Genomic DNA, 26,485 nt, shown 5'->3' on the forward strand with positions numbered 1-26,485 from the left:
GCCTGGTATACCCACAAAACCCCGCGTATAAATTAACATGGAAGATATAAGTGGGTCACAATTATTCTTATTAACTGTATGTATTCCTGATGCACTACATAAACCTCATTGCCATGCCTCTCCATAGTAAAAAGGGATCCACGTAGCTTTGCACCGGTATAAGAACCACGATACACGATTTTATTTTTAACAACATCATAAGTAATGGATTAAAGAAAAGAATTGGATGTACACAGAAAAAATTCTGACTATGGTTTAGGAACTAAAGTTTTCAGTACAGAAAATGTATTAAAAAATTTTTTCTACGTACTCTAAGCTTTCAAAACAATGGAATATCATTTAGGTATAAACAGGAATACATACAGCTACTAGTAATCATGGTGGCCCCATAACTCCAATGTTAATTCTATGCGGGAATTTTGTGGGCTGGACACACCTCATAATTCTGACATATTATAATAAAACTTCTGCCTTTTTTATTATACCTTTTCGTAACTTTATTAGACCGAGATGAAATATTTCCATCAAAATCTAATCTAATTTATAGTAATCCTAAAACCAAAATGAATATTTCATTTCAAATTTCAAGTTATATATATTAAGGTCAAAACTAAAAAAAGAAAAAAAAAATTATGAAAATTTTACTTTGCCTAATAACTTGATTCGAAACGGTCTACAAGCAGCGAAAAAAATTAATTAGAAAAAAGTCTTTGTCTTATCAAAAAGAAAATGAAAATGAAAATGAATAAAGAAAAAAAAATCCACCTCGGGAGAGGATGTCATAACTTCAGAAAAAAAATCCAAAAATTAATTCCGAGCCTGGTTCCACAGAGTTCCAAAAAAGGATTTAATTCTTTATTCCCAAACTCAACCTAAAGTCGATATAATCTCCTAGTATCTTTTCTCTTTAAGTCTGTCTGTCTGTAACGTTTTAAAACAATTGTAACAGCATATCTTATTTTTATTTTCTTGAGTATATCTACTAAGGTTTTTTTTAAAGAAAACTGTTTCCTGGCAAGTTATACGATAAACTCTTTTGTTTTCTTTAAACTTCTGGCTGGTTCCACTGATACTGATAAAAATACTATACTCTGATGGCAGAAAATTCAGAGCTTATAAAGGGCCTTTTAAAGGCAGCTTGGTTTGTTGCATGTATATGCTTTTAAAATTTACTTAAAAAAAACGTTTTTTCAAAATTTCCCTTAAGATCGCAATGATATTTTTCTTTTAAATGCATCTCGTATAGACGCTTTTAAACGCATTTGACCTAAATTTTATCAGAGGAAAAAATTATATTTTGCGAGGTTCATTTGGGTTTACAATAAAGAGATTAAGTGGGTCGGGTAGGAAAGATGCCTTTTAAAACTTTATTTCGTAGATTTAAAATTAAGAAAAGTGGTTTTCTTTCCTAAAAATAATAAAGTAGAAGCTTGTATTATTCCCTTCTGTTTAAGCAACACGCGTTTTAAGCAAATACCGTTCGATGTTTATTACAAATTGAAGAAATTCATAAAGAGAATATCTTAAAAAGCGAACGCATCGCTGCAATTTTTCTATTCTTATCATAATAATCTTGGTAGAAAACAACAAAATTTTTGTTTCGATTACATATATATATTCCCAGTTCAATTCAGACTCAGAAAGGAGATAAATAATAAGAACTGAGGACCAACTGCTATCGCAACCTTATTTAAAGTCTAGATGAGATCGATCTTAATACACTACAAAAAACGTTTTTCTGACCCTTGAAAACCCCAAGGTACCACCGTAAAAGCCTCCTTTTATAACGTGGAAATTTCCAACTGAAACTAACTATAGTTAGTTTGGTATACATTTTTTCAATTTAACTTCGCGGGGTCGTACTGGGTTCCATTTAAGTATAGGGTCATTCATTTTCAGTTTAAAAAGGCCACAATATCGACCCCAAGCACTCTCTAAGAAAGTGAACCCCGACGATCAAGTCTTTTTGGTGAACATAACTTCTGACGAAAGCCAAACGTGTTGGCGCATCAATATCGAATGGATTAACTGCTTGCTTGCCACAATCCGTCTTAAGGCCCATTCAGACAAGAGTTTCAAACTATAAACCCTCGAATCTTTTACGAATAGCCGTTGACACGTGTCTAAAAGAGCAAAACGACTTCATCGACTTGAACGTAACGTCTATGGTCTGAAAGGGCCTTAACCTATACAGCATATCCATTCGTCCTTGTAACGCAACCCAATGGCCAGGGATGGAGAAAAAATGGGTAAGGCACGATGGTACACGGGTGTCTTTGGGTGGGCAAAGGTTCGCTCGGGGATTTCGAGGCTCCGGGATTAAGCGAGTAAGATAGCTTGAGAGACCTAGCTCGCCTGGAAGATAAAACCATCGTTGTGTCCCCCGTCTGATATATATTTTTGCCAGTAGCGTATTTTCCTCCAAACAGAATCCCTCTATTAAACCTGTACCAGCGTTCAACCCCCGAGGTGTATATATAAAGGCAGCTCAATCTCGGGGACATTGGTACATATAAATACACTATATAGGAACTCCTTGTCTTTTTGGGGGGTGTGCAGAGCCGGGGTTTAAACGGCCGTGTCGGGTCCAGATAAGCCAGTCCCCACGACTAAATGAATGACTTTCGTTCACTCTCAACGGGCAAGACTGCAGGCTTCCCCTACAAGGCAACTAACTAATCGGGGACAGTGTCCGGTCAACCTATACTAAGATGGACAAAAAAAAAAAGAAAGAAAGCGGTACCCCTTTATCCCTTACTCCCTGATGTCCTGCAGAAATAACCGTTTTCCCTTAGCGTCCATCGACAGCTTAGATATTAAAGTTGACATGATGGACTGCAGAGGTCGATTCAAGGACATTATTATATGGTTCGTATATCGTTACCTTATTCATTCATTGAAGAGGAAAACGTTGCTAAGCCTAACTTTAAATCAAGTTCATAGCGCGTGTCAGCTCAGCTCTTGTAACAATAAACATATAACATTTCCAGGTCCTTTAACTTGAAAAGCTATTTTTAGCTTTTTTAAACGAATATCGGAGTCTGAAATCCAAATCGGAAATGAGGTGAAGTTTCGAGTGAAGTCTATATCTCTTTCGGAAACTTGTCTTCTAGGAGGAGACACACACAAAAAACTTGAAGCGGAAAATTGACATTCTAAGGAATGGAGTCCACAAAAAGAGAACTTTGGCTGCGCGGCTCTCTGAGAGCTAGTCTAGAAGACTGACCTAATGGGATGGGTCTGCCTGCCATCAGTTCCGGCCAAAAACCGGATGTATTTGATGGTTCAGTCACTAAACCCACACGTACGAACCCCCTTCCTAGATTCGAAGTCTGTTCTTAAAGGCTAGACCTTCCTTCAAAAAGAAACAAAGAGTCCGAGTTGTTACGTAGTTCAAGCCTGTCCGAGAGATTGGACAATTACGGACTAAGAAACGTTAATTCTAGCCCTAGTTGGAATTCCAATGGTATCTTCCGACAACCAATATCCATCCCCTCGATGGGATAACTTCAAGAAACTCTACTTTCTAATAACTCTAACACTGTCGGTGATTAAAAATAAAAACTGTCTAGAGATTGCATGGGTTAGAAAAAAAGAATCTTCATCGATTCTCTCCTATAAGGACAAAGATTCACTTTGACATGGAAGACGCGAGGCGTAAACTATATCCAGACGTGGATATAGTTAAAGTTATTTTTGCCCAAACCTTTTTCTTAGGGAACGTTTTGTCAGCTTGAAGCAAATGAAAGAAATAAGGCATGGTCAATTTCCTAACATAACTTTGTATCTACAAGTCCTGAAACAGGAAATAAATATTGATTTTTGCGTTTCACATATTGGATAGACGTTCCAGCCTTTTTGGTTTTGCATTCTCGAACTGAAATGAACTGGAGGAGTGAGCAGAAAAAAAACTTCCTAATCCTTTTTCCAGTTTCGTGGCAATAAATAACGAAATTGAGAAAACCAATATCGAGAAATCAAAAATTCAAAATTTTTCTTAAAACACGTACGTTCGTAACGCGTTTTCACGGTTAAGGGGTATAAAGTCATATGCTTTAGAAATATATGGAATCAAAATCCTTTAATGCTCGGAACGTGTTTCAAATTCAAGAAAAGAATCTTCAATCCCTTTTTCCAACCCTCACCCCTTTTTTTCCGAAGGCTTCTGTAATTGCCTATTTCATCTGGATTATATTGGACGATATTATTGCTCTCAATCCCCACCATCTATTTTAAAACTTATATATAAAATGATATTATTCCAATTTATTTTATCAGGAATTCATACAGCTAAAAGGAATCATTAAGCTACAGCCATTTTCACTCAACGCATCCATGCGGATTTGTGGGAGGAGGAGCTAGACTAATCATTATATAATGTATGACGAATTTTACCCATAGCGAATAATCCATCTCGCTGCCTGAACCCATATTTCTACCCACCAATGAAACGACAGAGTTAGAAAGACGCCATCAGAATTTTGAGACCCACAAACCCCACCCACAAAAAACCGCGTAGAAAATAACAGAGGGGCACAATGATTCCCAACAGCTGCATGCATTCCAGATTTTATCAAAAAGATCCTTTTTATCATCGGATTAAAATATTATAAATAAAAAAAAAATCTTTTTCTTAAAGTCAATTTTAAACTAAAACTCGGCAATGTTTTTTAAAAAAAAAATTATTCCTAAGCCTTGGCTAGAAAGATCATTAACTCATTCATAAATTCCTTTTCTCGAAATCATAATTTTAAATTTAAGCCTTTTGTTTCGATTCCCATTTGGGAATAAATTGCGTAAATATTTGTCGGATTTGCGTATATTGTAACGGGGTTCGATTTGTCTCAAATTTGGATAAAACCAGTATGATAAATAAATCGTCCCAAAACTAGGCCTAGCTAAACCCGCGCGCGGCTTTGTTTGGAAAATAGCCCGGAGTTACACCGAGGCCCTCGAGAAATGTTGAAGAATAAGCATTGAAGGGGATGGATTTCAATACCCGAGAGTATTTCGCTTGATTGGCAAATGTTGCGTGCAATTGCGGAGTATTTTGCTATAGTTGTAGCGCGCCTCCTTTAGTTAAAGAGACCCCTATTATTGCTGAGAATCAAATTGGGATCGGGGGGGGGGGGAGAAACGTCTAGAGAAGAATGCCCTTCTCAAAATAGGAGGCCCCCTAGTGGATGCCCAAAAGCGTTTCTGATCACAGCTCTCTTACTAGTGAGTAATAAAGCATAACCCAGCGTCAGCGTTTGTTAGAACGCTTCATACGTCAAATGCCCCGATAATGACGCTAGTTTACATTTACCGGAAGTAATAGGTCACTTCCCATAGGTCAAATGAAACCTTGATGCCCCATAACAATACGTCATAGGTCATAGTTTAGTAGTATTGATTATCGAGTATTGAAGTTACCATTGGTAGTAATAACCATACAGATAGCTACAAGTTCAAGATGGTCGCCGCACGACGGACAGGACAGTTAAAAAGGAAGTAATAGGTCACTTCCCATAGGCCAAATTAAACCTTGATGCCCCATAACAATACGTCATACATCATAGCAGTATTGATTATCGAGTATTATACCTATTGAAGTTATCCATTGGTAGTAATAACCACAAATTCAAGATGGTCACCGGACGACGGACAGGACAGTTAAAAAATGGAAGGTATATTTTGACTCACCATAAACGTCTAGGGTGACCTCCTTCCGGTAGACCAATTCACTATCGTTCTTGCTTTGAGCGTTGCAGGCATAAGGACCATCGTGTTCCACCGTTGGACACAAGAGTTGCAATTCCCAGATTCCCATAACGGAATTATTAGCGTTGAGCACCACATTTGGTAATTTTGAAGCATTTTCGCCACGGAACGTCCACCAAACTTCTACTCCTGGAGCTGGCAATTCTATTTGACACGTTAAAGTAGCGTTGGTGCAATTGGACACCAGAGGGGGTTCGGCCACGTGTGATAATATTGATAAAGCATCTGTTAACAAAATAAACAAATTGAGTCTTGGCGTATAAATAAAAATGATTAAATTCATTAAAAACATTCTTGAGATTATCAACCCAAGGTTTAAAGTTATTTTAAAAATTCAGGAAATCCACCATTTACGAATTAAGACAATGATTTCTTAAGGGGTCAAACGTACAGAGCCTCACCAGGCGTAGCTTTACCTCGAATCTATGACCTACTTCAATCACTTCAACGACAAGCTCCAGTTTCTAAGTTACCAGTGACAAACTTATGGAAGGAACATATCTTATGAACTTATGGTGTAATTTAGGGCTAAAAATATGGCATACAATCAAGGGATAATTCTTTTCCTATTTAATATCAGCCCTAAAAACATCATTCGTATAGGGGACTAAGGCCTAGCTCGAGAACAAAAGAAATAATAATAAATGAAATGATTATTTAGGGGGGACGTATAAATACAGTAATATATCAGAGACAGCGAGACAGAAGAGTAACCACTCCCCAAGAGCAGAGCAGAAACTAATAACCAGGGCCACGAATACGATATCGTGAAACCCTTTTTTCCTTCATCCAAACCCAACTCTTTAGGATAATAAGGGGAAAAATAATATTGAATCTCACCGCTATCAAAAAATAGGACGGCTTGTGTCGGGCGAAGTGAAACAAAAAGAATGGGAGAATATACTTCATTACCAGACAGCCGCGTCGTCGACGACAAGAGCCTCGGGACTCCTGCCTGGTCCGTGAACCCGCCCGGGTTCAACCCCCGCCCCTTCGCTACGTTCGCACTTTTAATTGTGTCGTAACCACACCACATTTCAGATGATATTTTAGTTTTAAAACGAAGTAACTGTTCAACGGTTTTTTCCCAATAACAGGGTTCATACAACTTTTGGAAAACAAATTTTCCTGAGATTTCCAGGTTTTTCGCCATATAATTCCCTGAATTTTCCATGTTTTTTCCCGTATATGGAGTATCCTATGGAGCAAATGTTAACGAAGGAGGGGTAGGGCAAATATGACTATTACATAATCAAAGGACATCTCAGTATCTCTAATATAACCACAGTTATGAGCCTCCAAAGTATAGTGTAATGTTAATCCTATGGAGTTTATGATCATGAACATTTTGCTTAATTACTGATTTCCCTGAATTTTACTAAAAAATCGAAATTTCCCTGAATTTTTCCTGAGGTTTTTGTCAACTATTTATTTCCCTGATTTTTCCAGCTTTGTATGAACCCTGAATAAGTTAAGAATGTCTGGCCTAGAGTTTCTTGGGGGACACAATGGCCTTAATGTGAACATCGTATTTATCCTAAATGAAAGATCAGCCCAAGACAAAGAAGTAGACGTAATGTTTTCTCCCCTAAAGGGTGTGTTGCACCCAGCGTCTAATCATCAGAAGCTACCCGCGTAATTAAGAGTTCTAAATTATTCAAAGAATAAAAACCCCCAAAAGCGTTACACCCTAGATTTTTTTCCTTTTATCATCCCATATATATCGTAATTTCATCATCATAACCCACCCGCCTTTGGAAAATTAAAACTAGACATTTTAGACGTATTTTACCTTAAGGCCTATGAACCCCTACCTAATCAGCAGCTGGTGATGTCAAAAAAAGAAAAACTTTGTAAATACAGAGAGGTATCCGTGAAGCTTAGCTAGCACCCACCATCCATATAAGGAAAGGATAAGTTAAAGATTTGGCGCGGAAAATCTCGCGCCAAAACATATATAGGTTGGCACGTGTCGCCTCCAGCTGGTAAACCCATTTCTCCTCTCTATAGCTCAAGATGGAAAAATAAAAAATGCTTTCACTTCGCCAATTTAGGGGTTTTTTATACATACATATTGTTTTTTAGCAGATGAAATAAAAAATATATTTTAATCGAGGCTGCCAAAAATATTTCCCCCGCCATTATCATTAACGACTGGAGGTACGTACTTAAAATATACGTTATTGTGTATAATACAGGGTTCATACAACTTTTGGAAAACAAATTTCCAATTTCCCTGAGATTTCCAGATTTTCCCCCATATACTTCCCTGAGTTTTCCAGGTTTTCCCCATATATGGAGTATCCTATGATGCAAATGTTAACGAAGGAGGGGGGGGGGGATAATTAAATAGGACTATAACATACTCAAAGGACATCCCCGTATCTCTAGTAGAACCAGAGTTATGAGCCTCCAAAGTTTAGTGTAATGTTAATCCTATGGAGGGTATTAATTACTCGGCCCCTAGCTGTTTGACGCAAAGTTCCCTAATTTCCCTGAATTTTACTAAAAATTCTATATTCCCCTGAGTTTTCCCTACTATTTATTTTCCAGGTTTTCCCTGTTTTCCAGGTTTGTATGAACCATGTAATATAAACGATTAAACGATTTAGTTTGTTTGTTATTATTATATTTTTTCTTCTATCCTAATAAAGTAAACGAAATTATCCCGGAAAAAATTTGCATTTATACTAGCTTGGAATAAAGATATTTTCCGGTTATCTAAAGAACAAAAAAGGGGTTTTGGACTGCCGATCATGAATATTGTATTAGTTTTTCGTTATTTTTTATATATATAAACTCCCTTCTTCGTTTTAATTTCCCAAGAAACTCCTTCGGGAAGTTAAGAAGATTGGGGAAAAGATAAAGAATTGGGGAAAAATATCAAATATTCAAATCAGTCAACTTCCTTCTTTCCACATCCTCCAGGGGAATAAACTTTTGGGACCCCCCCCCCCCCAAAAATATAAAAATAAAATTCGTCTAGTAATTTCTTTATACATGAAGTTGAAACTCGTGGGGATAAAACGATATTACGTGATCTTTCCCGCCATAATCTCTTTGTTATCGAAAAATGACTATATACCCAGAGTCCCTTTCCAATCAGGTGGCCCTTAAAATTGTTTGTACATCGGATAAAAAGACCTTAAACTCGTCTACTTTGAAATGTTTATATCCTGCTTCAACATCCCAGCCCGTTAGGCTTAGGAACAAAAATAGGCCTAACGGATAAAAGGGCCACGTAACCCTAAATAGGGTTAGAAACTTCAAACGATGCGAGATTAAAGTGCTAGGAAAGGAAAGAAACCTCGTTTCTGAAGGTTTCGGGGGACTGCCTTTTTTCCAACATGTTTAACAGAAGTAGGAGGAGCTAGTTACGTTCAAAAAAAAAAAGAGTGAGCAGACGATGCTTTAACATCTTCAACAAACCAGCCACGAAAGTGAAAGCGTTTCATTATCGATAGAGTAGAGTTAGGGTCAAAATAGGCTTAAGGCCTAAATAGGGTTATAGGGGTTACCAATATATAACCTTTTTAAAAATAATAAGAGAGTGATAAGGTTTTTTTGGCCAATGGTCTTTCCTTATAGGTCCTGAGTAATAAATCCGAAAGAAAGTACCGAAATCACGGTATTCACTATGAGAGAGAGAGAGAGAGAAAAGGGGTAAGTATAAGGATACTTCGTGTGTACGATGAGGATGTTGTTTACGAGTTAGGATGGAAAAGAAAAGGAAAGGAAAGGAAAGGAAAAAAGAGGGTAATCGAGAGAGGAAACGGGTGAAGGAGGATGAGATGGGAGGGAGCATAAGAAGAAGCTGCAGTCAAGCGATTGTAATGGAAGAACATCGTCCAGGATAATTACGGAATTGACCTCGACGAGTACAACATTCACTTTCGACGCCGAGAAAACTGTTATATCCCAGCTCGCACCAATACTTTTTCTCTTTTCCCTATATAGCTATATAACCCCTACCAGAAGTAAGATGAGACTAGAAGTATTGAGGTAACCAAATTCTTCACTCGGCGAAAGTGAATATTCTTGATAAGACACCAACGGTTGGCCCTCTGGTAGCGGTTTCTGAATTTTTCCTCTCCAAAACGTGAGACGCTCGTGGCGGTAGACGGCCGGACTAGATTCAAGCACCGGAGTCCGTGTTCCGCGGCTTTAGGTTGAGGGTAAGGGGGGGTAGGAAATTTTTTTGGAACTCGACCAATTTTTTTCTCTCTAGTGTAGGCGCGATGGAAGCGGTATAAAATCCTCAAATTTGTTCACTATAGTGCCAGGATTTACTACCAATGCTAGAGCTCTTTACTTCTAGTCCCTTATCCTACTTCTGGTTGGACTGCTCTTGACCGATCTACCAAAAACCTAGCGTACATCCTTTACCTTTAGCCTGTCTTAATGATCGCCAAACTATTCTGGGCTATTATCTTTCTTCTCTCCTTACTACACTAGCTTTGACTTTTAGCACGAATTCCCAAAAGGGTTAACCTTTATATGGGATTTAAAGGGATAGAGAAGCTGTGACAGAGTCAATTTAGGAAATATAGGAAATTTGTCCTTGAAATAAAGGGGTAAAAATTGGTGTAAAATATAGGAAGAAATAGAAAGGAAAAAAAGTTTTACAACGTTCAAGAAACTATAAATAATAATTTAAATACCCCATAAGTATGACACTAACAGTTCTGACCCCGAAACGTCACACCCTTCTATCTCTTACTGGAGTTTCATCCCCCTACCGGTTGGAAACAGTATTCTACGCCCAAAAATTCCAACCAGAGAGGGGGGGACTGCGTGACGTCAGACTATCTCTTCCCCCTAGCCAGTTGTTAGCTCCATATATAGCAATAAATGCAAATGTATATTATAAAGCATCGTGGAATTGAAATATTGAATTGACGTCACAGTTTTGGATAAATATATATTCATTAATTCTTTTAAAACTTAAACATTTGCAACTTCAATAATTAGGCAATATAAATGTACGTTTATCAATGCGGCAATAGCAATAGCAATGTCAATGGAAGCCCAAAATCGCCTGCACTTTCCAAAATCTAAAGCAATCCGCAATATTATGCCCGCGAAACATTTACTCAAAATCCCCAATTGAAAACTATCTAAAGCAAAAGTAAATATTTGTTACAGGGGAAAATATAGAGAGAGAAGTCCCCAATCCTGTGTTATATAACCCCATGAACTGTGCAGAAAGCTAAAGTCAAACTCTTATATAAATCGAATCTACTTTATCACGATTAACTAGACAAAACTTTTCTTTCTTTGCCCAGCAAAGAGAGAGAAAGAGAGAGTCGATTGAAACAACAAACGATAATATTATAACAATAAAGTAAAGTGGAAATTTTTCCAGGCTAAAAATCAAGTAAGCTGTAGTCGAGTAGCTCGTTCATGAACCCCTGGCCCCTTTGGGAACTAAACAACAACGATTTCTACTCTCTCATTCGCCCATAGTCCTCTGTAAAGAGAATATTACCAGCCTGGACATACTTATACGGTTTATCAATGGATCTAGAGATAGAGTTTCGAACTATACAGGGTGTTTCTTTAAAGATCCATCAGAAATTAGGGGTGATGTTCTTTGGGGCGATTTCGAGTCGAAAATGTAATTTTTATCGTAATTTTGCCATATGGGCAACTATTTTAAGGATGACCTCATAATTAAATTAAAAAATCATTTGTCTTTTAGTTCCTCGTGTTAAATAGACTCAAGCAACGAATAAACAAGTTGGCTTGGTCTAGTCTTCATCTAAGGGATAGGATCACGTGACGACCAACAAAGCTGACTATAGTTAGTACCATCTGTCGTTGAGCGACGAAAATAAATCTCTTATTTTTCTGATTGGTTTAGAGTCTGACTCTTGGGGTAAAATGGATTCAAAAAAAAAAAAATCAAGCCAATCTGGTTATCCCTTTCTCACCTCAAAATCCGAGCTCGAGATTTGAGCCTCGTTATAAAAATTTAAGGGGTCATCCTTTGTAAAATACTTCAGAAACACCCTGTATACCAAAGAAAGTAGAAAACATCGAGCTAAAATAAGAAACGACATCGAATCCGATCACTTTGAGTGGGAAGAGAGAAAGAGAGAGAGGAATGGATGAGGAGAGAGAGAGGGAGAGAGAGAAAGGATGGGATTCTAAAGAGGATGCGGAGACAATCTTTGGAAACCCGAGATTTCACCGACACTTATACGGGCACTCTCTTGACATTTCATATCAAGCGTGCAAACGTAAAATTTAAACTCTCATAAAAGAAAATCAAAGGTATATAGCAATAAATGAAAAGTACACATATCGTTTTGACATTCAATAGATTTCAATTTCTTTTGAGAGAATTTTTTTCTCTATTTCCCCTAACACATATTTTCTAGTTCGATTTTTTCACTCCAAAGCTTTTAAATGGGAAAAAAAAAAATCTTTTCAATACTCCTCCGATTATCTTTAATGTTTATTCTATAAATTCTGTAATATTTTCAAGAGATATCGAATTGAGAAAGTTAAGCCTAAATCAATAAAGCTTTTTAGCGAGATACTATTGGAAATTAGATCAAAAATAGGCCTAGAATAGAATATGTATAATTCCCCGTGATAAATTCTATAAATAACTAAGCGCATTTGCAAGGTTTGAAAATTAGGTCAAAAAATAGGCGAAACTAGATACTTAAGTAAGAATTATGACTGTATAGTCTATAAGATTATCTCGTATATTACTAGAGTTATTGTGAAAGAACATTCCCTTCCCCCCTACCACCGTTATCAGTATGCTAATCAACTGACCTAAAAATTTGCATTAATTAAAAAAGTAAAAAAGGCGAAAGCTTAAGCTAAAATGAGTCTTTACAAGCTAACGACGAACACAAGGGGGTAAAAAAAAAAAAAAGAGGTGAACAAAGTTAACAAATTAATCCAGCGACTTTTAAACAGGAGCACTTTTATAAATGAACCTATCAAAAAAGTCAAACCAGGGCTACGCGACACAAGGGGTTGTTTTGAGGGGGGAAACTGTACAAACGAGGCCAAGCGGGGTATACGCGTGTTACTGAAATTTAATTATCCTCTTTTATATTAAACGAGATTGCAAGAGCGAAACTAAGAGGCAAGGCCTAACAAACCTGCAAGCTGAAAAACACACCCCCTAATATTTTAAAAATCATGCATCCCCTATACACGATAAACAGAAGTATATCACCTGATATATTTCCATCCTTTTCATAGACTAATATTAATGGTTCCTCTCTTAGATGAGAAACTTAACTTTAATCAATTAACTTTTAATCAACGGTTGTACCGGAACTTTTTGACATTATTCCAATAAACAAGTCATTTTAGGGTTAACCTTAAGCCTAGGCCAAAGAAGATCAAAGCTGACTTTGCTTGCACATTTAAACGAAAGAGTGGGGGGAAGGGGGAGGTTGTCTCACGTGACACGATCACATTGTTCCCGGAAATAAACCATTTCCTAAATTCATTGTGGTTGAAGGTTGGGGATACGTTGATACTGGTCTGGAACTTAGTTGGGAAAATAGGCCTTGGATACCTTTCGACGTACCGAAGATTACTTTTAGGAAAGCTAGACAGTGGCCAGTCAGGTTAACAAGGGACAAAAAGAGCTTGGGAAAAAAAAGAAAGAAAGGAAGCTAGGGGGAAAAAAACGGGATGGGTGTATCTTCCACGCATAAACCAATCTTGAGAGGTCCGCCTAATTAAATTTGGTCCCTAATCAGTAACCTGTTCTTTTCCCTATGTAGTACAATCGACTTCCAACACCGGGTGCCCCCGTTGCCAAAAGGGAACTTTGGGAAAAGTGAGGGTAGGGTTGAAGGTTGAAGTCCCCAAGACATACTGCTAGTGCTAGTGTTAAGACCATTACAAGAAAGGTTCATCTGGAAGTTAGGCCCCAGAGTTTCCTACCAATGTCGAGTTAGTGTCGATAAAAAGACAAGGGAAATAATAATAGAAAAAAAAAACACAGCCAAGGCTTAAGGAAAAAGAAAGAAAACCTTTGGTTTTTCTTATTCCTAAGACAATGGCGGGTTATTCCCAAGAGAAGCAAAACGCTAGAGCTTACCAAAAACGTAAAAACAAATTCTAAGAAGACAGGAGAGAGAAGGGAATTGAATGGGTTTAGGTGTGCGAAGTCAAACTGAAAATGGAAGAGGAGAGAGATGGTGAAGACTGAGTACACGTCAAGTTATTAGGATTTCAAGAACCACTTCTATTAATTGGGTGCCTTGGCATGAATTTAAAAATACAAATAGATTTATTTTAAGCGTTCGCGTAATGAGAATTAACGTAATGAAACGGGGCGGAAGAGGTACGGTGTCTTAAGTATCTTCTTAATGGTAGCCATTCATTGGGTTAAAGCGGATATTCGTCAGCCTCTTGAGGTCGGCATGCTGCAGCTAACTGATGAGGGGAAAAGTTCCATCGTCCTCCTCACTCAAACCACTTTTTCTTCCTCTCTGTGGTTCTCTAGGGTCGATTCAAAAGCGAGGCGGATTCCGAGATTTCCAACTCCCCTATATACCTTCTCCCAAACCCTTGGGAATTGTTCTTTTTTCTTCAAGACTCGATTGTTAAGGGTTTTACGCTTTGATAACTTTTAACCCGCCTGGAATGCGCTCTGCGTGGTACGTACACTCCCGTTTCAAAGAGAAATAAATATTTTTGCAGTTTATACCTTAAGTGTTTCATTGGAGATGATGGGTGAAGATTATGAAACAAAAGATAGACTATTTTTAATCATTAAATAAATTGGGATGTTCTTAAGGGACATTTCCATGCAGTCAAAAATGTTGTATGACATTTTTTTTTCTGCTCATAAAACACTATAAAACATAACTTGAAAACGGGTGGCGCCTTGTGGAAAAATGTCATAGTACATTCTGGGCCCAAAATCGCCCATATAACATGAATGATCTCCCCCTTAATTTCTGATAAGCTCTTTCAGAAACACCCTGTATACATTCTCGTTCGAAAAGAAGATACAAAGGGAGCAACCTCTCACTCTATAAAATTGTAAATGTTAAAACTAAGGTCCTGAATTATTCTCTTTTTCTTTACTTTATTTCTTGTCTTCAATTTTACTTTTCGGACCCAAGAAGATTTTATATATTTTTTCCCCTTCGCAAATAGAAATGGGGTTATCCATCATCTCAAAAAAAGAGGAAAAAGTTTTCCTTAACAGGCAGAATACCGAGAAAAAAAAAATATGAAAGAAGGAAATCTACGATGAAATTCATAGACAGTCTGCATGGCTTTCTTTCGCTCGTCTTTTTTTCTTTCACTATAGACTAGTAAAGGTCATCTCTCAAAAGGTCAAATCTTAAATAAACCTCCTTGGACTCTCGTCACGAACTGACCAAGTGATCGAGCAAGCTGAAAAGTAACTTTTCTTCTCCATCTCATTAACTATGGGGTCTTATTTAGGCAGTCCCTAAAAGATTGTAAAAACCTCTTTCTTTACACCCTAAAGTCTTATGGTACGAACCAAGGAGTATCTCTAAATAGAGTGAAGATTCCATTACCCGATGAGCTTCCCCCTAAAAAAATTCCTAGCCTTTGCTCAATTTTTCCTTAAGCCTTTGTCAAGTGATTACTGATAGAATTTCATATTCCGCAGCGTGAAAGCTTTTTTTGGCTCTTCAAGGGCAGCATCCAAGGTACATAGTTTACATCATCCTCGCTTAAACCACTAAGAGAAGAGACTAATATAGTGGGAACTAACTTTGCGCGGCTAAATATAAGCTAAGCCTTGTCAAAAGAGGGGTATTTGTATGCCGCTAACAAGGCTTCTTCGTGGCGTAACAACATCAGGTTCCATTATACAACGTGCTTAGAATGTGGCCTTGTTTTTTTTCCTCTGTATAGTCCTTCTCCCACCAACCACGTGTACCATAAGCAATCCCCCCCCCAGAAAAGGGGGTTAATACTTTGTCCAGAGTTATCACCCCAGCATAGCGGATCGAGCGCTAACAAGGGACGCGCCAAAGACGATTGTACCAGGGTCTTTTTCCTATAAAGGTCTGAAAAAAAAAATGGTCCCACGAGAGCGCGGGAAGAAAAAACCGGCCGTCGTTTCCCGCCTATTTGATGATCATTTGCCACGACTTTCCGATTGGATAGTCAAAGACCATGGGACAGGAAGGAAATTACATTATGTTACCGGCAATAATACCTAAGTGGGTTTTAGGCTTTAGCAATGACAGCGAATTTTCTACGGGGGCCTAATATCATGACACAGCTAGACAACTGTAATTTGGAACTTTCGATTATTTAGTTATGGACCTTGAGAGAAAAAAAAATTACCAAACTAAAGTCATGGACCCAAGAACCTATCTTTGAGTAAGAGATTAAGATTAATTCATTGCGGTAACTAAAGATTTAGGCCTATTTTCGTCTATTACGTTTCCAGGCGACATAAAACTAAGATGGGGCAAAAACAAAGAAAACCCCACAAATTGAAATGGCGCAAATAGAAAAACAACACAAAAACCTCATTTGAGTTGTAAGGAAAATTGAAAGAATTCTACATTAAGAGTTTAAAAGCAAAAAAGAAATCGTTAATATCCTTTGTCTAGTGTATAAGTATATTTAAAGAAACTAGAACGGAAGTAAAATTGATGATGGGAAATTGTAACTTAAGAGATCAGATTTTCTTTTTAATTTCAAATTCATTAATTTCTAGAAGAAGAAGAAGAAGAAATTAGCGTAACCTTCTCCAGAATGCAACTGCAACTGCAACCAACATCTTAACAATAGTGTTGGGGGGAGGGTACATATAGTATACGAATGCCTTCGGTTCGGGACTAGCAAAAATGGCGTTAAAAGAGATAGGAAAGCGGGCCAAGCGCAGCAAGCCCTTTTTCTATATATATATATATATATATATATGAAGGAATAAACATTTACGTTCCAAAAAGAGGAACGGAAAAATCTTGTAAAGGAAGTTTGCGAATCCAGTGGAGCATCCCGTGGTACAAGTAGAAGAAATAAGAAAGAGTCATTGGATGGAAAAGGATTCTGGTCCGTTGCTATGGTTACTAGACCAGCCACGGAATTGGTAAAGTTGAGCTAGCGCCTATAGAGAAACTACCATACACGCTGCTATACTTTATATATATCTTTTCTATGCCTTTTTTCTCGGGATGGTGAGGATTTCTTATTTTTTTATTCCTTGACTATTTCTTTTCCAGGGGAGCTTAGGATATTCCCGAGTTTCACAAATAATATCCTGGATTTTAAACAATGGTATAAGAAAACCGGAAAAAGGGGAGACCGGATGATGGAATAGAAACAAAACAAAAAAATGGAACGAAAAGCTTCCCCCTAACCCTTTACAAGTTGTAATAGAGTATACGGTTTTTCCCGCCAAAAATACGAAGGCGCGCGCGTGTCAAAACATAACAACAAAATGAATTAACATTGTTGTTGAACGCGCAATGCAATGGTATAACGTTTTCGGGTTTAGAGGGGCTAATCAATCACTTGGAGGAGCGAGGTGAGATGGAGTAGAATCTCCATACCTATAACGTAGCCTTTGTACCCTGACCTACGACAACAAAGTCCTCCCAGCATCACCAGTACGGACACGTCGACAACGCCCCCTGTCTCTTAAAAATAGAAGCTAATTCGTGGGAACCAGCTTTTATTTTTAAATTAAAATGGCGCTAGGCGGCAGCACTTCACAATCCCCTAACAGAAGTAGGGGGCGTGCGTGAGGTGTTCCAGAAGACGTTCATTACCCACGAACATTACTTCTCCATTTCACCTCTTTTTTCCAAGGTTCAGGCATCAACTCCGTCAAGTAGACGCCCGCAAACTAATCAAATTTGGTTTTAGTTTGAGCTAACCTTCGCGGTAAGTTATATTTATTCATCCTTAAGAAACCCTCTATATTCAATCCACGAAAAAATGTCCCAAAAATAAATAAATAAAAAACTCTTCTTACTTCGCCATGGAAGTGCGTGGTTATTAAAGCGCCATTAGTTTCATTTCGAGCTCGAGCGTGGAGCAATCGAAAAGCTAACCCCTTCTCATTGTTTCTCGTTTCGGAGCTAGAGCTTGAGCTTCTAGTCTTACGTTAAAAGAAAGACCCCCTCCAAAATTTTGGGCTCGGGGTTCGGCTTTGGTGTTTCAATTGGGTGCAGGCTGTGTTGGTAATGGCGTTAGAGAGACGTCGGGGGGATAAGAATAAGGGGGGAGGGACTAAAAAAGGGACGCGTCAAGCATATCGAATTTGGCGCCTCGTTGTTAGTTGAGCGGGAAAAAGTCGTGCCCCTGATGGAGTACAGACGAGAGAAGAAAACGCTGGGGGAAAAAAGTAAAGGAACAAGATGGTTGGATCGTGATTCTTTTTCTTAATTCAAAGCTACTTTTTGAAGTCTAAAGGGCAGACGAAAGTGTAGCAGGGAGGGGAGGGTTGGAGGGGTGTCCTTTTTAATTAATTTTGCAGGAAACCGTTTCTGATTGGTAACGTCTGTATCGAGGTATATATCATATACAGGGCGCCAGATTTTTAGGGGTTATTAATTTGTCACGTTTTCTAGGTTCTGTTTATGGATGATTATGGCGGAGTGTTATTAATAATAAACTCCCCTAAAGCATAAAGCAGTATACACTATATATAAAGTTATTTGCAAAAATATGAATTTCTTATCAGAATAAATAGTAAATAAATAAATAACTATGATATTTCAAATATTAATCGATATGAATTTCCATACTCATTTCAAGTCCCTAAATATTCATAAACAACTTCTTAGTTCTTGCAGTAAAGCACTTAAAAAATACTCGTAAAATTCCAAGAGTTGGTAGCTAACTCAGACCTAGAAAAAAAAAATAGTACCTAACTTATTCAAGATCTCAGAACGTCGAGTTTAAACTTCGTCATATAGAGAGAACACAAAAATCATCCCTCATTCAAACGCATTTATTATGCGCATAGAAAATGGTATAGGCGATTAAAATAATTAAAACGCACTTCGTTTTTGCATTTAGTACCTCCTTATTTGCGCAAAGTAATTGCACGTGAATTTACTAAGTTTTGAAATGAATATTGAACTAGTAAACTCAAATTAACTTTGAAAGTTAAAATTATTTATCTTAAGCGATGAATATTATTGAAATAAATGAATTAATTCGTGATAGGTGGATAGAGCAAGAAATAGGGTTCGCTTCACTTTTATGTCTTTTTTTTTGGTTTGGGGAGGAAGTAGTATACTAAAGTTGAAGGAAGAGAGGAAGAAAAGAGCTACTTCCGTTTTCGCATCCAATAAATTTTAGGAAGAGGATGATCGATCCCTTTCTGCTCTCCTTCCCATCCCCCATCATCTTCATTCTCTCTCTCTCTCTCTCTCTCTCACTCGCATCTTCGCCATTCTTAAATAACAAATTGCATTACATCAAAAAAGAAAAAGGTCCACCCTCTATCATCCTAAGTTTAATCCCAAGTTACAAGGGAAGCGACGTCCGTAAACGGTCTGGGTCTGCGCTGGACCCCATCGCTGACATTATCTACTACTAAAAACTAAGTAGGAAGTAATAATAAAGTTTCCTTCTAGGTATATTTATCCACAAAAGCGATTCGGGGATAATAGTGTCTTCGTCCTTTTTTTATTACGGGCTATAGAAAGTTCTGAACAGATGCTATCATACAGGGGCATAAAAACTAATGCATTTTCTACGAGCCCCTGTAGAAATGTTTCACCCGCCGAGCACCAGTTATAAAAAAAATATAAAATCCAAGGATGATTTAGTAAGAAGTGTTAATATACCTTCATAAATTTAAAAGGATAATTAGGAAATTTACACTCAAAATTTTCAGTATCTTTCAAAAGTTACAAAGAAATTGGCTTATGCAACTGATAAAGGCCTATTCAGACTGAACTTGCTGGCTTAAATAGACTGTCTGAATGGGCCTTAAGAAATATTTTAGGCTAAACTTTCATCGTAGCGTTACCAAACAGGTAAAAATAAAAAACACAAATCAATTTCGGAGAGACGTTTCCGAATACAGGCGTTATCTTTAAAAGTCTCCTTTCCCTCAAATAAAAGTACGGTATAAAAAACATAGCATCTTCTCCCTAGGCCTATATATTGTACACACGTAAGTTTCGCCATTTTTAGGCATTTACGGAAGATTATTTCTCGCCAGAGCGGAACGAAAGCGCGCTTTACAAGTTGTACTACAGGCCTATTCCACGAAAAACAATAATACTAGAAAGGGTTTGTACATATATAACATACGCCATACTTGGCCAATACCCGTGTCAGTTTACAGTAAGGTCAAAGGTTACGTTAGGCTTAGTATTCCTGGGGTTTTAGTGTCAGGTAATATGGTAGTATGCATAAAGTAGAGAAGAAAATAAACTAAAAAGGGCAGGCGAGCGCTTTTTTATCGGTTCCCAAGATGACCGTCTATCATTCTGGCGCAATTTCTTTTCCCGCATGGTGGATCTCGCGCGCTTTTCTTTTTCCCGCCAAAAACTCGGACTAGGACCTTCATAAAATGGCCCGGGAAAACAGTCCGTCTCATTCCAAAAGAACGACACCTATCAACGAAGAGTTTCCTACTAGTATTTTCTTTAAGTTGTAATAAACACCATTGTACACTCGCCCTGGAATGACAGGTCGCAAAACCTAGAGCGAAAAAAATAGGGTATGCAAGAGGAAAAGACACGGACGGTAATAAAAAACAATGGAGGCTCATGGGAAAGATTTACACGCGTTTAGGCATTCACCATTTAGTAGAGTGAGAATGTGTGAAACTTCAGAGTAAGTACGTAAAGAAGTCAATGTTATTCGTCTTAGGCTAATCTCCGTTAATGCAAAGCAAACTTCGGTTGAAGTTTAAAACAAATTCATCCCACTCATATAAACATACTTAAGCCTTGCAACAACTTAGGAAAAATTCAATGGACAAACTCGGGCTTTGAAAATTTATATTCAGGCCTACACAGTGGACAACATATCAAGGAAAAAATGGTTCCCGCTAACGGCACTCCTAGCTCCTCCAAGAAGTGGAAAGACAGGACGCGTACGTACAACAACAGAGTTGGGAGGCGACAATCTGAATGTTTTATGAAGGTTGAAATTTCATTTTAATCCACAAAAGAAATTAACACGGCGTGAGATGATATACTCTACGTCTCTCTTGACAATTTAGTGGTTTTTTGTACGTCGTATTTCCTCACTCACGCTACTGAGATCGTTTTGAAAAGGGGTTGACGTTGGTACCAACGATGTTCTTTAGGATTTACTCCACCCTAATTTTAAATATATGGCTCCGTACTCATTATAAGTGGAGACTTGGGAAATTCTAGCGAAGGGCGAGGACCGAGCACGTCGTTTTCCAAGCTTATTACCACTTTAAGCTAGAGTAGAGAGAGTGAAAGGTGCGGGAAAGTGCGGGGGAAATACCGGAAATTACTTTTTTCCTTCCTCACTGAGTTAGGATAAGGAAAAATTCCAAGTTATTAGGTACACGTACGAGTCAAGCTTTGCCTTAGACGAAAAAGTTTGCGTATTTTATAGAATAGAATGTTAAAGGGATGGTGAAATAAATTAAAAACCTTTTAAGAATCTACTCTTAATTTTTAAGAAAATAAATCTAGTTACGCGGTGTCATCTTAGACCTATGCTTAGAAAACTATTCCATTCATTGAACAAAACAACCTCAGTAGTCAGGACTTTTACTGAAAGTTCTACAATCTATTAACACCAACATTATTCGAAATTGATGATTACAACAAAACATTCCATACATCCATATACAATACAAAATTCTATACTATAAGCTGAAAGAAACCGACGTATTGTTGGTAACGTTCAAAGGAACTCGATAAAATGATTAAAGGGGTAAAGTACTGATCCGGTATTCCTGAACATAAGCGTAGAAATCCTTTTCTCGAGCCATCAATGCCAACTCTATTCTCGCGACAGCTCGAGGCAAAATCTAGGAATATAACAACCAGCTGAAGGAAAAATACCCAAAGTCCACGCGCGCAAGCATCTAGGTCCTACTTTCACTCTGGCATGATCCCCCTAAAACAGATTATTCGCTTTAGCGTTTGGGAAAAAAGGTAGAAGGAACCAAAAGACTTGAAGACCCAAGTATGGAGGCGACGTTTTTTGGCGTCCTTATTATAACGACCAAGACGACGGGTCCCGGGGAATAACGCGTCTAGGTAACTTTCCTTTCGTACATTTTTTTCCAGGGGGCAGTCGACGCGTCAAAGTTGGTTGGCTTCTTCCGAAAAAGAGAAGAAGTTTTCGCGCCTTCCGAAATAGCTGGGACCCGGTGGGAGGAGGAAAAGAAGATTGCGACGATGCAGGAGGAATGGAGAGAGGAAGGTTATGGTTAGAGGAAGGAATTGGCGGCAGTAGCAGCTGTCATCGGCAGGAGGAAGCTATTGCAACTGCCGCCGCGAGCCGCTAAAGATGACCCTCTTAAAATCGCGATGCCCGCGCTATACCCGAAAAGTGTGGAAGGACTCGAAGAATTCTGGAAAATGGTGAGGGTTGGATGACGGAATTTAGGGGGTATAGGTAAAGATTTCCGAAGGTACCGTCGCCGCTGCCTCGCCAAACCGGATGTACCAATAAAAAATATATATATTTTTTGGCCCAGGAAGGGAGGAGAGACGCGTGGCTTCGGGATGCGACGTACGCCCATTGTCTGACAAGTTCCAAGTCCGGAATTGCCCCCTTGCTCGACGTGTTACTAAATGTTATCTCTAAGTGTACGAAATATAATATATATATATATATATATATGTGTGTGTGTAAGGCCAAACACAAACATGGTTCGCCGACGGGCATGTCAGAATCGGGTTAGACAGTCTTGAAAACAAATTTTATCATATAAGCTATATAGTTTGAAAACGACTCTGCCTATGCCGATCAACGACGTGGTTTTACGTCATTCAACGACTAGCTCCACGTAACGAGTGGTACGATTACATACAGGGTGTTTATGAAAGGTCACAAATTAAGGGGGATGTTCTTTGAGCCACTTTGAGTCGAAAAAGTATGTTTCTATGTCGCTTTGCCACAAGGGCCACCATTTTCGAGTTATATTGACCCCCATAATTTAAAACAAAATTTTCAGAACACTCCGTATATGCACGAATACTTAAATCATAATTAAGTTTACTTTTACTGTTTGCGCATATTTTTAAAAAGCTCTTTCCATCGGGGACGGCACTTGAATTAGGGTTGACATTAAATAGCAAGCCATAAAATTAACGACGCTAATAAAATTCAAAATTATTCCCGATTATTGAAGAGGGTATAGATGCAACATACGCCACCTTCTCCCCTGGAATCCCTTAATAAAAGTCTGCATAGTCCAAGGTTATACTAAAGGTTCAGCGGGGATGGTAGGACCATGATGTTTTAAGGGTGTCGATCCATTTTCTACACAACTCGTTCCCCCCACGCGGTCCCTGTTCAACTCAACACGGCGGCCTAAAGAGAGATCGATTAGCAATTAATAAGCCGTAATAAGCAGAAAAGGCGCGCTTTGAATAGCGAGATTCTTGGTTAAACTGCGTCCTCATCCCAAAACCGTATCCTCCCCACCATCCCTCTCTTAGCCACTTAAACACGTTTATTCAATTAGTACACGGATCCTTTTCAAAAACAGCGGTGGGAGAGACGAGCCCCGAGGAGTACTTACTGTGTACACCAACAGCGCGAGTTAACGCAACCATCCCAAGAATATGTATCTCAACGTATGTATAGGCCGATTTTGTGTGTCAAAAGCTACAGACTAATCATTACACCTAGTTGCACATTGAAGCTTACGCGCGCGCTTGGCCTAGTGTTGCAACTAACCAATGAAATCACAGCTAAAAAGACGTAAGAATTATGAGGCGTGAAGGGTTGTAAGTTCTCAAGTCCGGCCCACAAAACATGCACAGAAACATGGCGCAATGATTTCTAATTGCTGTATCTGTATGTATTGCTGTTAAAACGTACGATTTTTCGAAAGTGTGTTATTAAAAGACATATACGGTGTTAAAAAGCCCATGTTAAAATATTCGTCGGTGTATGAAAATCAACTATGGCCACCACGCCGCGGAAAAGATTTTCCAACCTCCTACCATCCCATCCTAGAAACGACATCCCAAAAGCTCTTCACTCATTTAGGTTCAGCTCTACACTCTCTCTCTCCATCCCGCTTAAATCCGTACGCGATGTACCAATAAATGAAGTTTAGAGAGCGGGAATGCTTGGAAGAATACGTTGAACAACTCTAAAGACCCGAGCTATCGCTCCATTCCTAGTTTTCTAACGAATTTACTCGAAGGAAAACTTCTCTTTTGAAAACTGCTCCGGGAGCCTGGGGGCCCATTCGCCGTGACATCCATCTTAGTCGAAAAGTCAGGCGTGTACGTCGTCCCGGCCCTACTTACTCTTACAATTTGTGGAAAAGGAAAAATGTCCCCTAGATTCGCGCCAGCTAGTTGAAAGAGATTTTAGCCAAGGCCTAACGATGATAAAAAGAAAGCTGTATGACGCGCGGAGTTCGCGTCCTATAGACCTATAGTCTATCCCGAGACGTACGCGGATCCAAAAGATAAAACAAAGAAAGTTTATAAAACATAGAAGAAAATTACTCGGGTTGATTTCTAAAGGATAATTGCGCCTAATGCTAATTTGCCCTACGGGGTTTCATTAAGTTTATACAAATTAGGTATAAAACTTTGCTTTGATCGAAAGAGTTCAGTCAAACAATAATTACGAAGTCTATAATTAATAGAGATCGGCCTAATTTGCGTCATATGTTTCCCAGCGTCATTGGAAATAAAAATAAGAGGTTAATTTCAGGTGAAACACCCCGAGACTCGTAGAGGGATGGAAGACCAGGATGAGAAAGGAACCAAGAGGGGAATTCTTGAGATAAAAGATTGTTCTTAAAAGGAGAATTTTTAAGCATCATTAGAATTTTAAATTTCAACTCCCACCTCACCTCCTACCTCTGGACATATAAACTCCAGGAACACGAAAAGAGTTCGGAATGTTTTGACGTTCTCTAGCTGGGAACGCGTTGTCTTTGAAAAATCTCCTTTTGGTCGGATACTTATGGATGGACTAAGAAAAGTTAAGTGAAAGTCCAGACCAAGGCTTAGAATTTAGAGAAATAGAGTATAGAAAATATATATGAAACGGAAGTAGTACGCGTTGAAACAGTTTCCAAAAAGAAAGTGGTACGATTTATCTTGGTATTTAGGGGTAGTAATGAGGGAGAAACGGTGCTTATGCCATAAGGACCCTTCATTTGTTTTCAAAGTATCGCGGTCTGGCAAAACACAAAACAACTTCGACTTTGTTGCCTCGTTCTTGGATAGATTTGGTTCGCAGTAATTGCGTCTGAAGGATTAAAATACACTGGTATTTTAATTTAAAAAGAGGACAAGCATTTTAAGGGGAGAAATTATTTTGAACCCCAAAAAGCAAAGACATTTCAAATTTTCCAAATACTCTCAAAGCTCAAATGTAATAAATGAAGACACGAACGAACATACATTTTGTCAGACTTTCGAAATTAAAAATAAATAAACAAACCGCTCTTTTTTTTTAATTACGCTTTTATAACCTTTACGTAAAAGGAAATAATTATAACGTAGTAACTTGTCTGATAAAAATAATTAACTTCATTTAAATCTGGGATTTTTCCCAAAAATCAATGTCATATTCTGACATTTTGAAACGCAGAATAAACTAATATCCGGCTGGGTCCAGACGGTAACTAAAAAGATTTACAAATCCAGAGATAGTTTCTGTATTTCATTCATTATTCAAAAAGCATATATCCAAGACGTTACAAACTCGTATAAATTCTCACGAGAGACTCCGACCGAAGCCGAGACACTTTTCACTTTTCCAAAAGAAAAGACCAAGGCTTAAGGGATTAAATCTGGGAATCAAACAGCCGCGAGAAACATTATATTCGCTTTAGGGGTCCTTGGGGAATGGCTGGCGGGCCCCCGGTAGTTAAGAAATGAAGAAGTCAAAACAATGGGAGTGGAAAATCCCAGTACGAATCCCACCCACCCACCAACCAATAAGATGAGGACCGCCGGAATTAGAGAAGGGTGGACGGTTTTTGGTACAGTATATAGAGAAACAAAACCCTCATCCTTTCCAAAAGTCAGAGAAACCATCCAGACATCTCCGTGCAAGGATAAGGTCAGGGTAGTGGTAAGTACATCCCAGGTCGTATAGAAACAGAGAGGGTAAAGAGCCAAGTGTCAAAGACAGTGGAACGGTAAAGAGAACAGGAGGGAGGGAGGGGAAGAGGATAGTCCATTTCAGGATTGAACGACCAAGTGACAGGGTGTTGCGGACCTCAAAGTGTCAGATGACCCGCGTGGAAAAAGAACAAAGAAAACGGACGGAGACACAAAGAATTTTTTTTCTTCTCCTCATCTTCTCCTCCTCTCGCCTTCATCTTCATCTTCTTCTTCATTGATCACGGGTATTAAGAAGACGGGAGATGGAAGGTGCGGGGGTAACAGCATATTGGCAAATATTTTTCACGGGTCGAAGATAGGGGTGCTGGCTGCATGATGGTAGGGGTATAAAGGAACCGTTGCTAAAGGACAAGTTTCGTAATAGAGTGCTGTCAGTTGTGACGTCAGATCCAAAGTTAAACGTCACGAGTCTGCCTTTAGCAATGGGCGGCCATGACAGTTACCGTTTT

General features: G+C 38.5%; 1 protein-coding gene across 6 annotated transcripts in view; it reads right to left on the reverse strand.

The window, feature by feature from the left end:
* LOC149588522 (tyrosine-protein phosphatase 69D-like) overlaps positions 1-26,485 on the reverse strand; it is a 318,777-nt gene that overhangs the window by 132,094 nt on the left and 160,198 nt on the right. For all 6 annotated transcript variants that reach the window (XR_016379951.1, XM_089862436.1, XM_089862435.1 and 3 more), the window contains one exon: positions 5,686-5,988. Coding sequence is in view for 5 of the 6 variants with exons in the window: in XM_089862436.1 (XP_089718562.1) it covers positions 5,686-5,988 (303 nt within the window). In the remaining variant the exon portion in view is untranslated. The remainder of the gene's footprint in view (positions 1-5,685; positions 5,989-26,485) is intronic.

This window comes from Phalangium opilio, unplaced genomic scaffold, assembly GCF_054372755.1.
Source record: "Phalangium opilio isolate 3A_F unplaced genomic scaffold, DU_Popi_V2 ptg000540l_1, whole genome shotgun sequence".
Lineage (NCBI taxonomy): Eukaryota > Metazoa > Arthropoda > Arachnida > Opiliones > Phalangiidae > Phalangium > Phalangium opilio.